This window comes from Aspergillus costaricaensis, assembly GCF_003184835.1.
Source record: "Aspergillus costaricaensis CBS 115574 unplaced genomic scaffold BO79scaffold_9, whole genome shotgun sequence".
Lineage (NCBI taxonomy): Eukaryota > Fungi > Ascomycota > Eurotiomycetes > Eurotiales > Aspergillaceae > Aspergillus > Aspergillus costaricensis.
In genome coordinates, this window is record NW_020291809.1 from 540,650 (window position 1) to 557,541 (window position 16,892).

Genomic DNA, 16,892 nt, shown 5'->3' on the forward strand with positions numbered 1-16,892 from the left:
GTGGTTAATTTTTTCATTATATTTTATCAGTTTTTCCGTTGGCACAAGTTTTGCCTGTCGGTACGGACTTGATTGTATCATTTAGTAGAACTGATATTTCTAATGAAGGGCTCAAAAATATAGTAACGCTTTCATTGAGCTTTCTAATCATGTGAAAAGAAGAATAGATGGCCAACCCGGCATATCCAGACCGTCAAGTCACTAATACGGATTCTTGGATATTGAGATACCTTCCAAACACAAACTAAATGTCCTTGAATTATAACCACAACTCACTCGAGTGGCAAGCGGGCTATAACCCGAAATGACTGGAACCCTAGACTAGGGAACTTCGTTGACAAACTTCTCCATATTCAATACCCACGCATGCCAAGTTCATTCCACCTGGTGTCTCCACGCCGTCGTGGCTCGTCCATGGTACGCCACGACTGGGAGCCGATCAGTCGGTTTCAGATCGTCAATAGACGTTGGAGACGGTGATTTATAAGCGGCATGGAAGGATCCGATCACCGAGTCTACGGGCCCTGAACCCTATTGTAGGCCGCCGTATGACAATAACCTGTTAACTGCGCTAGGAAATTACGTCACCAGAACGTGCGCCACCGAGATGCTTGAATACCGGAATTCAATGGGGATCTATCATTTGTCGCGATACTCAATGTAGACAATTTAATGCAGTTTAGACTGTTTTAGATAACTTGAGTCAGTCGGTGGGAATCCCGGGTGTTCCATTGGGTCGGCCGGAACGACTAATCAATCGGGATCCACTTTGACATTGAATGAAGATTAATGATCTTAGCCGAGCGAGAGATGTTCGGAGTTTGGACATGATAGTTAGTCAGTGCTGATAATCATTCGTACTAGTTCGTATACACTTTAGTATGTATGTCGAAGCAAATCTCGGGATTGATCAGTAATCATTGGCAAAATATGCTTACCTCCCACTGCATGGACAAAACTTATATCTCAACGTAATGGCAATCTTTGATACTATCGAAGCATCAGTATATGTTATTTGAAATCGCTCTCTCAATTACATTGGAGAAAATCTTCGAGACACGCATTTCCTTTCCCTTGCATAAATCCCAAATCCCCTACACAAGATGCCAGATTGGAGGATATACCATCCAACTGGAACCTTCACAAGTCCCGATCAGAGGGAAAACTTGTCAAAGGCAGTAACTTCCATATATACTGACGTTGGGTTGCCGGCATTTTATGTGGTTGTCCTATTTATTGAGATGCCACCCGCTACCATGTACCGAGCCGGAATTTCATGCGTAAGTTGGCGAGGAACCCAGCGATAATCTAGTTACTGACACGATGTGTTTGAGAAGTCGGGGGAAGGGACGAAGCCTTTTGTTAGGCTTACATTCAGCCATATCGCAAGGCACTTTCCTCCGGGAGAGAGCCCTATGCGAACTCGTTTCATGAATAAAGTACATGAGACTTTGAAGCCGTTTATTGCAGACGAAGGCTACAACTGGGAGGTCAACGGTGAGGAGCTTGAGCGCGAATTTGTCCACGTCAATGGTTTCAGAATCCCTCCTACTGGGTCTGAGGATGAGAAGAGGTGGTTCCGTGAAAACGAACCGTCGCCTTGGGGACCTTACCTTACGGAGTAGCTTGTGACTAGTTCGACTATATTACATCCTCGTCAGTCTGGACCTCTGAACACACTATGTATTCCATAACACTGAAATAATTCAACTCGTTCTGGGAAACCTCGATCTGTCTGTTGAGTATGGTTGGACAAATGTAAAGCAATTGAATAAATAAGGCAAATGTGAGCACCTTTTGTCTTGGGTGCCAACTGAAGATGGCCCTTGAACATCCAACAGATTCAAGGATAGTACGACAGTTTCAGGCTGTAGTTGCACTTGCAAATTTGTCTTGGATAGACTTGGAGGGTCGTAATTGAGTTGTGTCTATTAGTCTAACCCAATCCTAAGTACCCTCCAGAGAATATTTACGAGACAGGATCTGTTCTCTGTAGTGATTAAACACGGAGGATAGGGAAAAGAGTCTAAGAATTCTTAATACTTACAATATAATAACAAATCAAGACAGATCCAATTTGTAGCAGTATTATACAGTACCGCATCTTATTAACCTGATCCATACTATGAGCAGCCTCGGTAGGCTGAAATAATGTAATCAAGCTTGGGAAGGGTTGACAATGGATTACTTAACTCTTATTTAGCGAGACTGCCTAAATGAAAGGAAATGAACATTGTACCATCGCCTCTATCAATATGTTCATCATATTGAAGCACCCGGCTCAATGATCTTTCGTCCAAATCTACATCTGCAATAATGGTCCCCCTCGTGAAACCATTGAGTTCCGAGCTTGTGCTAGTACTGTCTTCCCAGGATGGTTCTATCCCCAAACTGAGAAATTACCAAGTGTGATCATGACTCACGGGGTGCGTACTACCTAGTGTATCCAGGTGCTAGATCAACTGGAACAATTCAGTCTTCCCCACTCCTATGAAAGTGGCTAATTCCCGTCTATTTTGCACAACTAGCTGGGTGGTGTTCGCCACTGTTGGCTCCCTGAGTTTGCGGAGCGGTTCCAGCGAGCCGGGTACAATGTACTAATCTATGATAATCGGAATTAGGTCGACAGTGATGGACTACCCCGGCAAGAGTCAAACCCGACCCTTCGACAAGCCGACTACTACGATGCGTTCAATTTTGCAGCCTCACTCCAAAGTGTGGATGATACGCGCATAGTATATTGGGGCACGAGCTTCTCCGGAGGCAATTTTCTATATGCAGCAGCTGTGGACAAACGAATCAAAGCTGCAATCGCACAGTGTCCTGCAGTCTCTGGAGAGACGCGGTCTTTGGCCTTTAAAGACCGCATCTCGAGCATCTTGAAAGAGCGTTCTCGTATCACAGCTGGATTAAAACCAGAACGGATTCCACTGATCGCGGAAAGTTTAGAAGGAGCGGAGTCTGGCAATACTACTGCCATGTTCCACGGTGTGCACGCTTTCGAGACAGTACGCGGTTCATACAACTGTGGTGGTCTTTGGGAAAATTCTGTCACGGTACAGATACGGCTCAATATGCTTGAATTCGAAGGAAAGGGCATGCTGCATCGTATATCGCCGACTCCGCTCCTGATGGTTGTTCCTGGTAATGATGTCCTTGTTACCACAGCATCTCAACTGGCTGCCTATGAAAATGCCAGGAAACCAAAGCAGCTCTTTTATATTGATGGCGCCGGGCATTTTGATATCTACACTGGGGATTGGTTTGAACAGAACATCAAAGGACAGATTGAGTTTGTAAAAGAATGGCTAGGCTCCCAAGACATGACAGGTGCAGCCATTTTAGTTAGATTACCAGACCTTGTCATGTAGAAAGAGATTTGATTGAACCCTGACTTTGTCCTTTCTGTCTGTGCTACATTTATGTCCTTCAAAAGGCAATTCATGAGCCTACTTTATCAAACACAGAGGACCATTTTTCGTCGATTGTACTACACTTGAAGGTAAGAAAGTATTCATCTGATAAGACAGCAGCCCAGTCGTGTGTATCAGTGATTTGGGGTATGGGATTCATTTCAAGACTTCGAGTTTGCAATCTCTAGCACATGCGCAGAGGGTTGCGAAGAGCGACCTCTGCTACTCAGTGCACATACATACATCCCTTTTGGTGGTAACACCGCAGTATATTTTTCGTGCAAATCGCTTCATGAGTTCTATAATATTCTCTTAATCATGCTAAGCTCATGCCATCATGGTGCATATACCAGGCCACTAGGCCACTAGTTACTCAATCAACATTGAGACCACACATAGATCATTTCTTCACGAGTGTTGCACCTCCCCATAGCGAGCCGACATTCAATCTCGTAGGGTGTAGTTCCATCATTTGCGAATATAATTCCTCAGGGGTGGATGTTTGTCTATCCAGTCGCGCGAAATCATTCAAATATTCCTTGGTTGTTTGGACGGCATCCGGGGAGAATTCTTTAGATGGATCACTATGGCCGCCGACGACAATCCTTGGTTGAAGGGCCGCAATCTTATCAAGCGCTGCCACCCAGCGCGATCTGGCCTCTTGGGACTTCGATTCTCCCAGGTATGGGTGGGTATTGTTGTAGACTGCGTCGCCCGCAACAACCAAGCCAATTGCAGGAACCCAGAGAGCTGTTGTGTCATCTGTATCCGTATGTCCCAGCCTGACCACTTCCAATCGCTCGTTCTCCAGCATGAAGTGGTCCTGTTCGAGCGGGGTGGCGATTACCAGCTTGTTTGGGATCTGCCCAGGGAAAAGATTTCTTCAAAATGAGTCCAGGCCTTCCGGGGATATGGCCTTTGCCATTCCAGATACAGTCTCCGGCGTAGCCACGACTTTTGCGTCCGGGAATCTCTCAAGAATGGCACTGGTACCGTAGAAATGATCGCCATGGGCATGAGTGATATAAATCGTCGTAAGGTTTTTCCCAGTTCCTACTACCCAGTCTACCAGGTCTTTCGCAGCAGCCATGGTTAACTGGGTATCGACCAGGACTGCATCTCTCTGGCCAAATATCAATGTCGAAGTGGTCGGCACCCACTTGAGATGATCATGACCAGCTGGTGTGGTCCGGCTCACACCGGGACGTCTGCTGGTGAAGACTTTGTAGTCGAGACCCATAATATAGAGAGTTCTAATATAATTGACTCTGGTAGGTGAGAAATTGAACAAAGACACTTAAGAAGAGGTTTTGAGGAACTTATGTGGAAGCTGGTCTCATTTTTTAGAACTGCAGCCCAGGTATCAGCGAAGAATTGGGTGGTTAGGATTACTGATCATTGACCTCGGGAGCGAATATTCGACCCACAAGAATTCATCTATAGGTTGGTGACATCGGCTATTGAGAACACTGCTTTGTAGTATCCTTAAAGCCAATGATAAAAATACCAGAAATTTTGTGGCTCGGCAACATGACGAATCATGTACTGCGATAACAGCACAGTCCGTTCGGCTCCCGGTAGTGAGGCCTATTTACTATCTATAAGATGCTTGCGAATAACTACACATCAATACGGATCAAACAAGGGGGCGCTCTCCTTCTATACCGCAGTTCTTTTCATTTGCCTCTTTTCTCCAACCATACCCCAGCTGGTAAGCTGTAGTTCCGCATCTACCTGGAATACGTCCGGACCACAGACCCCAGCTCAACAGCATTTCAATAACTATGTTGATACAGTTGACACCTAGGGCTTCAACCATGGCTCAGGCTTACGATTCTATTCCAAAAACGTCATTTTCCACAACCAGATCACTGCCCAATACAATGGTTGGACGAGATGTGGGCGTGGATGAAACATCTATTTGGACAATTTAAGAGTCTACGGCACGACTTTCACAACCTCTGGGAAGTCAAAAATGATGACGGTACAACCACGATCATATCCCAAAGGACGCGCAACATCTGGCTGCCTGGAAACGACACCGAAGAGCCGACTGTTAACATTCCGCTCAGTTGGATAAGCACTATCGGCCCTGCGGACTCCGCCGATGCTCTGGATGGATTGCAATTCAAGGAGGTCTGGCTTTACTGGGATACCGCTATGCTCGCCAAATACCTACCCAGGGAGGCTGTTGTATTCCAAGAGCAGAACATATTATGTTGAGGAGCGCTCTACGGAAGCAACCAAACAAACAAAACAAACAAACAGAAACAAAAGAATAAATTAAATTAAGCTATCTAGAAGAGTAAAATAAAGTAATACAAAGAAATATTTTATAGGCAGTCTAAGTATAATATATAATTAATCTATATAAATATCTCAACACGGCCTCCTAAGTAAAGAAATATATAAAAAAATATTAAATAAAATTATAGATATTTTCTAGATAAATAATCTTTTATATATTAAATATTATTTCCTGGATACTGCGGGGAAATAACTAATAGAATTATTTTTAATAGAATCTAGAAATTATAGAACTTTTCTTAATCTAATAATTTAATAAGACTGTCTGCAGGATTACTAATATCTATAATATATTAAATTAATATAATATTTATTTTAATTAAATTTATTATAAATAAATAATAATTATTTAACTATCTAGTAGACCGCATATATATATTATAATTAAAAATCTGTAATAAATTAATAATATTACTAAATAAAAATATTTTATTATTATTTAATATCTTAAGATTAAATACTTATATTAATTTCTTAATATATAAAATATCTTTAATAGCAGTATCATACGCGCATTATTTTATAATAATAAAGAAGAATATAATAATATTTTATTTATTTAATAATTAAATAATAAATCTACCTATATAAAAAATAATATATTTTTTTATTAATTTATTATTTTTATAATTAATATAAGCAGTATTTATATAAATCTTAATTTTTTTAATATAATTAACTACTAGAATAATTTTATAAAAAAAATATCTTATAAATATTTATACATGTATTTTAAGATCTTTATATTTATTATAATTAAAATATATATATATTTTTATAAACAGAATATAGCATAACATAAATCAGATCTAGTCTTAATAATTAACTAGTTTAATCTATCTATAAGACTTTAATATTTATTAAAATTAATTTTTTTAATTAATATTATTATATAATCTGTCTTTATATAAATAAGTATTATAAAAATAATAATATCTGAATAAAATTATATATCTATAATAATAAAATATTTTTTTATATAAGTAAACTACTTAAGTAAAATACTATTTATTTTATAATTATATAAAATATAATAATTAAATAAGATCTTCAATTTGTCTAGTTTCTTAAATCTAAATATTTTATTAAAATAATATTTTATTAAAATTAGATCTGCTTACTCAGGGCTAGTAATAATAAAATTATTTATATAAATAATAAATTATATTTTATTATTTTTATATATATACAGATTCTCCAGCAAGAATTTAAAATTAATTTCTTATAATTTTTTATTAAAAACATAGTATTATAAATATACTACTTACTATAGTTTATAAAGAGCTATTTTAAATAAATATACTTATTCAGAAGAATTCTTATAAAATTTAATTGATTATTTTATATAAACCTGCTTATCTTTTATCTAAATATATAAATAAATAAAAATAATATTATATTATTTCTAGTAGAGGCTCTTTATTATTATATTAATTATAAATATTTTAAAAATAACTTTATTTATTACTGGAGTAAAGAATTCAGTATAATTAATATTAGATATTTAATAATTACTGTAAATTATTTATTAAGTATAAAATTATATAATAATTCTCTCTATATTAATCTTTAAATTAAATATTTATTTATTTAAAATTATACAGGCGCCAGCAGGATAATTAATTATCTTATATATATTTATTATTTTAATTTTATTAATTTATATAGCTATGGCTGCCTTCTAATATAAAATAAATAAAAATAAAATAATTTCTATATAAATATTTAATATATTAATTTTATATTATTTAAATAGATAAAAGAGACAGATCAGACTTTTATTCTAGTATAATTATCTATTTATTTTCTAGCTATAAAAGACTCTTTTTTTTAATAATTTATTAAAATTATTTTAATACAGTAAATATAGCAGCAGAAGATTTAGATTTAATAAATTAAAAGTCTTATTTTATATATTTAATAGATAATATCTTATAATCATAAAAATTTTTTATTAAATAAATTAGATTAGTAGGTACAGACAGGACAGAAAAAATAGATTTAATAAATTTAATTAATATAAATATAATCTTTATTTTTTTATATATAAAGTTAGTATTATTATTTTATATAGAAAGGACCTGTATATTATTAATTATATATTTTATATTTTATAAAATTATTTTATTAAATATAATCAAGATATTCTCTGTAAATATAATTAAATTTTTAAAAATAAATATAATTACTTTATCAGGATCTTCATGATTATTTTTATATATATATTTTTTATAAAATATTATATCTCTTAATCTTTTAATTTTATTTAAAATAAAATATTAAATAAAATATATATAGCTATAATCTTTATTAAACTTAATAAAGTAGTTAATATCAGTACAAGAATCTATTTTTCTAAAAATAATACAGTCTTTTATAAATATATATTAATAATAATAATATTTAAATATATATAAAAATTTAAGTAAGACATCAGGATTTAGGAGATTATAGAATAATTTATATAAATAAATAAATATTTTTTTAATCTTATTTTCTACAGAAACTAGATAATTTAGAGTGGTTATACCTGACCATTATACCTTAACCTAACCTTAACCGTAACCTGACAGTTAGATTAAGATATAAAAATCCTCTTAACCATACAGTTAAGAGTAGATTACAGTTAAGAGATTACTTTAACTAATCTTAACTATTAGTTAGGAAGGTCAGATATACTTAAAAAATTAATAATTATAAATTAATTAATAATTTATACAGAGTCTTTATAAGAATAATATACTAGTAATAATATATTTTTAATTACTGTATTTTTAGAACAGGTATTAGATTAATTATTAATTAATAATAATCTAATTTTCTAGCTAATAATTAATAATTTAATTATTTTTATATTAAGTTTTTACAGACAATACTAGAAATCTGAATATAATTAAATTAGATTATTAGAAAAAAATATATTAATTATTATTTAAATTATTTTTTATATTATCCTGGTCAGTAGTTATAATAATAAAAAAATTATATAATTTAAATATTTATCTATATCTGGATATATATAATATTACTAAATTAAAAAAAAACTAGATCTTCTTTTTTTAATAATATTTTATTTTTAAAATTATTATTAAGATTATCTATATCCTTATTCTTACTAATATAAAAGATTATTATTAATTTATTATCTTCTTAATCCTCAGCTATAAATATAATAGAATCTAAAAAAAAATTATTAAAAATATTCTAATACTTTTTAGTAATAGTAAAGTAATTAATATATATCTAGAATATAAGAATTTTAATAATTTTAAAATATAAATAGTTCTAGTAATAGTAGCAGATATCTTAAGAATTATTAAAAAAATATTTAATATTAATTTTATTAATTATAATAGTTAAGAAGTTCTTAATTATATAATAAAAAATAAAAAACTAATTATAACAGAATTTCTAGTAAATAAGAATATCAGAATATCTAATAATTTCTAAATAATTATTAATATAAGTATAACTTTAGAAATAATTAATTTATTATTTTAATTTTTAATAATCTATATATTTTTAATATCAAAATAAACCTTGAGCTCTTTAAATATTATTATAAAAAATAAGAATTTTTAATATTTTAAAATATTATAAAAGATTTTATCCAGATCCAAGAGTATACTAAAGACTGAGAATAATATATTAATAATAAAATTCTATTAATAATAAAAATAGAAAATCTTTTTAAAGATAATTTAATATTTAAAATATTAATTAATATTATTATCTAGCCAGTGTGACGGCAAGTGACATCTCAGGGTCATGTAACTTCTGTTTTATTTGCTTTGTTTGCCTGTCTCACATGGCTTATTTATCTTTATATAATTATATATTCTTCCTGAGCTTCTTTCTTTCTTTTCTTATACTAGAAATTCTTGTTAAATAACATTAAATTTAACTATTTAATCAGTTTTTATATAATTTCTAATATTACTCTATCTTTTATTTTCTAAATTAATATTATATACTACCAGCTATCTAGCTCAGCAGCCAATATTACTTTTTATATATATTTAATAATATTAAACACAACTAAGATAAAATAATCTAACTGAGATCTAAACTAGAATAATTAATAAGAATACTTATAATAACCAGAGAAAGTTATACTGAATTAATACTAAATACTATAAATCCTTAATAATATCTAATAATCCTGCTAAAAGAAAAGTCTGATAATAGAAGAAATATTATTTATAATTAATTTTATAAACTATATATAAAGAATCTTAATAAAATCTTTAATATAATCTTTTATATTATAGAAAAAATAAAAATAAAAATATATAAGGCTGTCCGCTAGCAGGATAAGCTTAATAATAATTATAATAAAATAATATATAAATATAATCTATATATTATCTAATTTTTTTAATTTAATAACCAGAGCAGCTGAGCAAAGAAGATCTTTAAATTTAAAAAATTAATAAAAATTTTTAATCTATCTCTGTTTAATAATAATAAAATTATTAATTTTAAAGACTAGCTTCTTGTAATATAGCAGAAGCTAGAAGTTAATATAAATTATCTAAATATAATTGCTGTCTAATAAGCTTATATAATTAATTATTATAAAGATAATACTAGAAAATATCTAATTTTCTGATTTTATTCTGATATTTTAAATTTTTATATAAATATAACTGATATACTTAAATATCTGAAAATTATTTATATTAATCTAAATAAATCTTGTAATGCGCGCCGACAGTATCAGAAATTTAAAATAATAATTAATAATAAATTTTATAATTTTATATTTATATTCTGCTACCTTATTATAGAGACAGATATTATTAAAATTTATTAAAAAAAAAATTTCTATTAATATTTTTTATTTAAATTACAGGAGCTGACAATGTTCCGCTTTAATAATAATAATATAATATTTAAGTAATATATTAAAGAGTATATCTGATTATCAGACTTAATTAATAATATAATAAAATATTATAATAAGATAAGTATCCCAAGTTACTAGTTATCTATATTAATTATTATTATTATTATAATTATAATCTTCTCTATTCTAGTTAAGATTTTCTATAATACTAGCTGTATTACTAGTATAAAGCTGGAAAAATATACTTATATAATAATTAAAGAATACTGCTTTATTTACCAGGAATAAGAATATTTAATTTAAGATTATTTAAAGAAGAAAGCAGATTAAATTAAATTATTAGAAATAATAAAAGATAATAATTTAATAAAAAATAGTATCTAGAAGAAGTCTTCTTTTTAAGTAAAATAAATATTAATATTAATTTATTAGATTTATAAGATTTACTAGGCCAAGAGAATAAAAGCTTTATTATTAAAACTTTAATATTAAATAATAAATTAATAATATCTGTATATACTCTTACCGATATCAGAGCTAATATTTATATTTATATAAATATTATTTTTACTATTCAGATAATTTATTAATTCTGAATTAATATTATTTTTTTTAAAATTAACTATACTATTACAGACTTTAATAATAAAGCTATAGTATTTTTAATTTATATTATCTAATTTATACTTATAGTTAACAGATATCAGTTCTGTAATATATTATTTTTAATATTTAAATTAAGCTGCTATGATATTATCCTAGAATAAATATAATTTATAAAATAAAGAATCTTATTAGATTATTAATAAAATAAGTTAATATAATCTGACTGTCTTTTTTTATAAAATAAAATTAAGATTAAATTATTATAATAAATTTTCCAGGATATTCTATTATAATATCTAATTAATTAAAATTACTAGTAAAATATTATCTGATAAGACTATAATTTTTAAAAAATAATTAATATTTTATTATAGATATTCTTTTTTAAAATAAAATTTAAAGTATTTTATATCCATCAAAGTACTCTACAGGAGATTTTAATTAAAATATATTAGAATTTAATAAATTAAAATTTTTAATATTAAATTTCTAAAACTCCCCGGAGCCCCCAGGAAAGAAATATCTTTAAAAAAATTAAAATAATTTTTATTAGAACTGCCATCTTCTATAAATATCTTTAAAATTTTAAATTAAAAATATTTATTATATTTCTGAATATAATTAAGAAGATTATTATAAAAAAAATAGATCTTGATAATAAAATATCTAAATTAACTAAGAAAAAGAAGATAAAACAGATTTTTTCTAAATATTATTATAATCTAGTAGATATCTTTTTTAAAAAAAAATTAGATATTTTATCTATTTTTTAATTCTATAATTATTATATTTAACTAGAAAAAAATAATCTGTTGAAAATAGTTTTTTTTTATAAAATAATTTTAAAAGAACTTAAAACTACCCGTGATTATATTATTAAAAATCTGAAAAAAAAATTTATTATATTTAATATAATTTTATTTATCTCTTCTATCCTGATAATAAAGAAATCTAGAAAAGAATTATATTTATATATTAATTATTAGAAGCTCAACACCCTGACCTGTAAGAATTTTTATTTTATTCTTTTAATTAATAAGATAATAAACTGTCTCTAAAATATAAAAATATTTATAAAACTTAATATTTATTAAGACTTCTACTGTATTTATATAGATTTTAAATCTGAAAACTTAACTATTTTTTAAATCTGTTATAAAATCTTTAAATATTAAATATTATTATTTAAATTTATAAATAAATCAGCAGTCTTCCAGTATCTTATTAATAAGATTTTTATAGATTTCCTAGATAAGTTTATTATAATATATATAAATAATATATTAATTTTTAATAAAAATAAGACAGAGCATGAGCTTTATATTTATCAGATTCTTAAATATTTTTAAATAACTAGATTTTAAACAGTAATCTATAAATATAAATTTTATATAATAAAAACTAGATTTCTAGGATTTATTATTACTATTACTAGTATTTAGATTGATTCTGTAAAAACTGCTGTAATTATAAAATAATAATATTTAATTATTATTAAAGAAATTTAATTATTTCTTAGATTCTGTAATTTCTACTAGTATTTTATAAAAAATTATAGCTAGATTACTAAGTCTATAAATTAATTTATTTAAAAAAATATTCTGTTTACCTAAAACCAGTTTTATAAAATAATTTTCTAAATTTTAAAGTAGATTCTGATATCAGCTCTTATATTAATTTATTATAATTTATCTAGATTTATATATATTAAAACTGATATAGCTGATAGAGTAATTATAAGAATTTTTTATTAATAAATTAAAAATATATAATATTTTATAATTTATTATTTAAAGATCATATCTCTACCTGAGTATAATTATAATATTTATAATAAGAAAATACTGGTTATTATATATATTTTTATAAAATAAAAAGCAGAACTGGAGAGCCTGTAATAATTAAAAAAATTTATAATTTTTATAAATTATTAAATTCTAGAATATTTTATAATTATTAAAAAATTTAATATCTAGTAGGCCTACTGGATAAAAATACTATTCTAATATTATTTTATTATTAAATATTAATTAAAAAAAAATAATATATTAGCTAATTATCTTATACAGAAAAAGATTAACTTAGAAATAACTAGTAATTATTATTATTAAATATTATTAAAGCCTGAGTTCTTAGAATCTGATATAATTTTTAATCCAGTACTAGTAACTCCTGTAGAATAAAATCTTTATATTATAAATTATATTCTAAAAGTAAATTATATTTATTTTTTTTTAAAAAATCTCTGGAAGTAAGTCTGCTGATAAAAAACTAACTATTTTTTATAAAATAAATTATTTTTATAATAAAATAAATTAATAATTTTTAATAAAGATAATCTATAGATCTGATTATTAAATAAAATTTATTAATAATTATTACTAGCTTACCCTGAGTGAATAAAAATAATAATATTAATTAAATAATAATATTTCTAGAGTACTTGGAACAGAGATATCTAATATTATATAAATAATTATTTAATTTATAAAAAAAAAAATATATATTAAGATTTATTATTTAAATTATTTTAATCTCTTCTAATTCCTGATCAGCTATAATAATATATATTTATAGATTTCTATTTCTTCCTGAAGGACTACTATAAATTTAATATTATTTTTATAATAATAGACTGTTTTAATAAATATATAATATTTATTTTTTATATAAAACAGATTTTTATACAAGATATAGCCTGCCTGTTTATTAATTAAGTTTATATTTAAATAAAATTCTCTGATATTATTATTTTTAATTAAAAAAATTAATTTATAACTGATTTTTAGAATAAACTATACTAAATCTTATAGATTAAATTAAAGCTTTTAATAGTATATCATCTGTAGACTAATAAATAAATAAAAATTATTAATTAATATATAGCTTAGTAATTTATTTTATTTATTAATTACTTCCAGAATAATTAGTCAGAATTACTATTATTTATTAATTTTATTATTATAGCTCTGTTTTATAAATTTACTAGATTATTTTTATTTATAATTAAGAAAGAATATAAATCTTAAATATTATTTAATTAGATTTTTCTAGTAGACCTGCTATCTTATACTATTATTTAAGATTAAATCTATGAATTTACTTACTATATAGAATAAATTTAGATTTTTATATAAAATAAAATCTAGAAAATATAAAATTAATAAATATAGTAAATTAACTAGTCCTGCTATTCTGTTAATTTTAATATTAATAATAAAATTTTTATTAATATTTATAACTAGAGATAAGACTAGCTCTTATAAAAGTTATTAAAAAGTTAGTATAATTCTATATCTATTATTAATAAAATTAATAATATTTATAAGATTTATTTTTCTAAGAATATATATATATATTTTATCTTTTATCCTGAGAAGCTTTATCTATATAATATATTTAATTTATTAATAAAACAGATCTAAGACACTACTGTATCTATTAAAATTAATAATCAAATAAAATAAAAGATTAAGAATATTCTAACCAGTTATTTATAATATAATTACTTCTAGTATAAAATTAAATAACTAGTATCTGATACAGCTGATTATATCTAATATTTAATAAAAAATTTTAAAAATATCTTCTTTTATCTTTAAGATTATTATATAAAATATTTTATTTATTCTAGATCTTCTAAGTACCTTATATAATAATTAATAATTATAAAGACTGATAAATTTATATTAGATTATAAAGAAGATAATTTATCTCTGGCTGAGAATAGCTAGATTTAAATAGAAAAATAATATAATAATAAGTAATATCTTAGAATTATATAATTTTTATTTTATTTGTTTTGTTTGCCTGTCTTGTATAGCTTATTTATTTTTATATAATTATATATTCTCTCTGAGCTTCTTTCTTTCTTTTCTCATGCTAGAAATTCTTGTTAGATAGCACTAAATTTGACTATTTGATTGGCTTCCACAGCCAGACATTCTTCTTAAATTTTTTAAATTTTAATATAGAGTCTAGAACTATTATAATTATATAAATATAATCTTTAGCCTGGTAAATCTGATAATAATACTTATAAAATTTTTAATATATATTTTCCAGGCTTTAAAAGATCTTTTTCTTCTAGAATATCTATTTTTATATTAGCTGATTAATAGACTAGTCAAGATAATTAAAAAGATTATTATAAATATTATAAATCTTATAAATTATAGACTTACTATTCTCTGATAAATAGAAAATAAAAAAAAAAAAAGAAATATAAAAGTTTAAACAGGTATTTTAATTATTTTTATTTTATTAAAATAAAATAAAAATAATTAATATTATTATAATTCTAGTACTAGATAAAGCTCTTAATAACTAGATATAATTTAATTATATAATAAATTATAAAATAAGTTAAGTTTTATTAAATTTTATAATTAAAAAAAAATAATATACTGAAACAGACTCTAGCTATTAAATAAATTAAAATTTCTTCTAATATTAGAGACTTATATTTATAAAATATATAATTTTCTAAATTTATAATCAAGAATTAGAAAAGTAAATAAAAGATAATAAATAAAATATAAAAATTATCTGTAAAAGCCTTCTGCAGATAATTTTTAAAATATTTTATATAAGACTTTTATAAATAACTCCTAAAAAATCCTATAGAAAACTTTTATAGATAATTTTTATTATATATTTTTTTAATTATCCAGGAAATACCAGAAAAGATTTCTAGCTTTTTATTATTATTTTTTTATATATATTTAACAGCTTTATTAGCAGTCTTAATTCAGAATTTCTAAAGAAAAGTATTGATGGAAAACTGAATAATATAAATTAAATAAAAAATATAATACTAGTTTTAGATAATTTTTATAAAATTAGAGTTTATTAAAATATTATAAAAATAAATACCCTAGCTAAATTAAATCTAGAATTCTAATATAATAATATTAAATATAATATTATTATTACTAGTATTATCAGTGGTCATACTTAATAACTAATAAATAAAATAATACTTTTATAAGATTTCTAAAATAATCTAAGCTAGATTCTTACTAGTATAAAATCTAGATATTAATTAAAAATCTAATAAAACTTTATAGTAATCCATATTCTTTATCAAAAAATATCCAGTTAAAATAAGAAATATTTTTTAATTTAAATTAATTTAATAATTAATTATAATTAACATACACCTGCTGTCTGGAAACTTTAATAATAATTAAATATATATTTTTTTTAATAATTTTAAGAAATATTCTTTAATCTATATTTAATAGGAAAGAGTAAATATTTAAAAAAATATTAAAATAATAAAATTAATTATTTATTTAAACTAGATATATTTAATAATATAAAATAACAAATAATAAATAATAAGAAAATATAATACTTAATTAAGAAAATTTCTTTTATTATAAACAGTAGAAGTCTAGAGATAATATAATAAATATTAATAATAATAATCTACTAGAAGACTTATTTATAAAAATACTATTAATAATTATATATTTATAATAATTCTTTCTCCAGTATCTGTTTAATAATTTACTTAAAAATATACTAGAATATTTATTTTTTATAATTCTTATAAAGATAGTAGCTCATAGAACTAGTTCTGGAATTATTAATTATTAAATACTATAGAATATACAAGTATATAATATAAAAAATATAAAAAATATTATTAAAGAATAATATATCTTTTTAAAAATAAGTTTATACTATTATTATTTTTTCTTAATTAAAAT

At 25.0% G+C, this 16,892-nt stretch overlaps 4 protein-coding genes across 4 annotated transcripts; 3 read left to right on the plus strand and 1 right to left on the minus strand.

The window, feature by feature from the left end:
• Positions 1–1,103: 1,103 nt before the first annotated feature.
• BO79DRAFT_142561 (tautomerase family protein) lies at positions 1,104–1,625 on the plus strand (the record flags this gene model as incomplete). Its single annotated transcript, XM_025678285.1, has 2 exons — positions 1,104–1,280; positions 1,338–1,625. 2 exons carry the CDS (start codon positions 1,104–1,106, stop codon positions 1,623–1,625), a joined length of 465 nt encoding a protein of 154 aa, XP_025541716.1.
• Positions 1,626–2,414: 789 nt separating this feature from the next.
• Positions 2,415–3,371, plus strand: BO79DRAFT_215877 (alpha/beta hydrolase; the record flags this gene model as incomplete). The annotated part of the gene is made up of 3 exons (XM_025683290.1): positions 2,415–2,426; positions 2,529–2,587; positions 2,630–3,371. 3 exons carry the CDS (start codon positions 2,415–2,417, stop codon positions 3,369–3,371), a joined length of 813 nt encoding a protein of 270 aa, XP_025541717.1.
• Positions 3,372–3,813: 442 nt separating this feature from the next.
• On the minus strand, positions 3,814–4,653 carry BO79DRAFT_226651 (MBL fold metallo-hydrolase; the record flags this gene model as incomplete). Its single annotated transcript, XM_025683812.1, has 2 exons — positions 3,814–4,275; positions 4,348–4,653. The coding sequence occupies 2 exons, from the start codon at positions 4,651–4,653 to the stop codon at positions 3,814–3,816; spliced, it is 768 nt and encodes a 255-aa protein (XP_025541718.1).
• Positions 4,654–5,309: 656 nt separating this feature from the next.
• On the plus strand, positions 5,310–5,636 carry BO79DRAFT_253066 (uncharacterized protein; the record flags this gene model as incomplete). The annotated part of the gene is made up of 1 exon (XM_025685970.1): positions 5,310–5,636. The coding sequence occupies one exon, from the start codon at positions 5,310–5,312 to the stop codon at positions 5,634–5,636; it is 327 nt and encodes a 108-aa protein (XP_025541719.1).
• Positions 5,637–16,892: the final 11,256 nt, after the last annotated feature.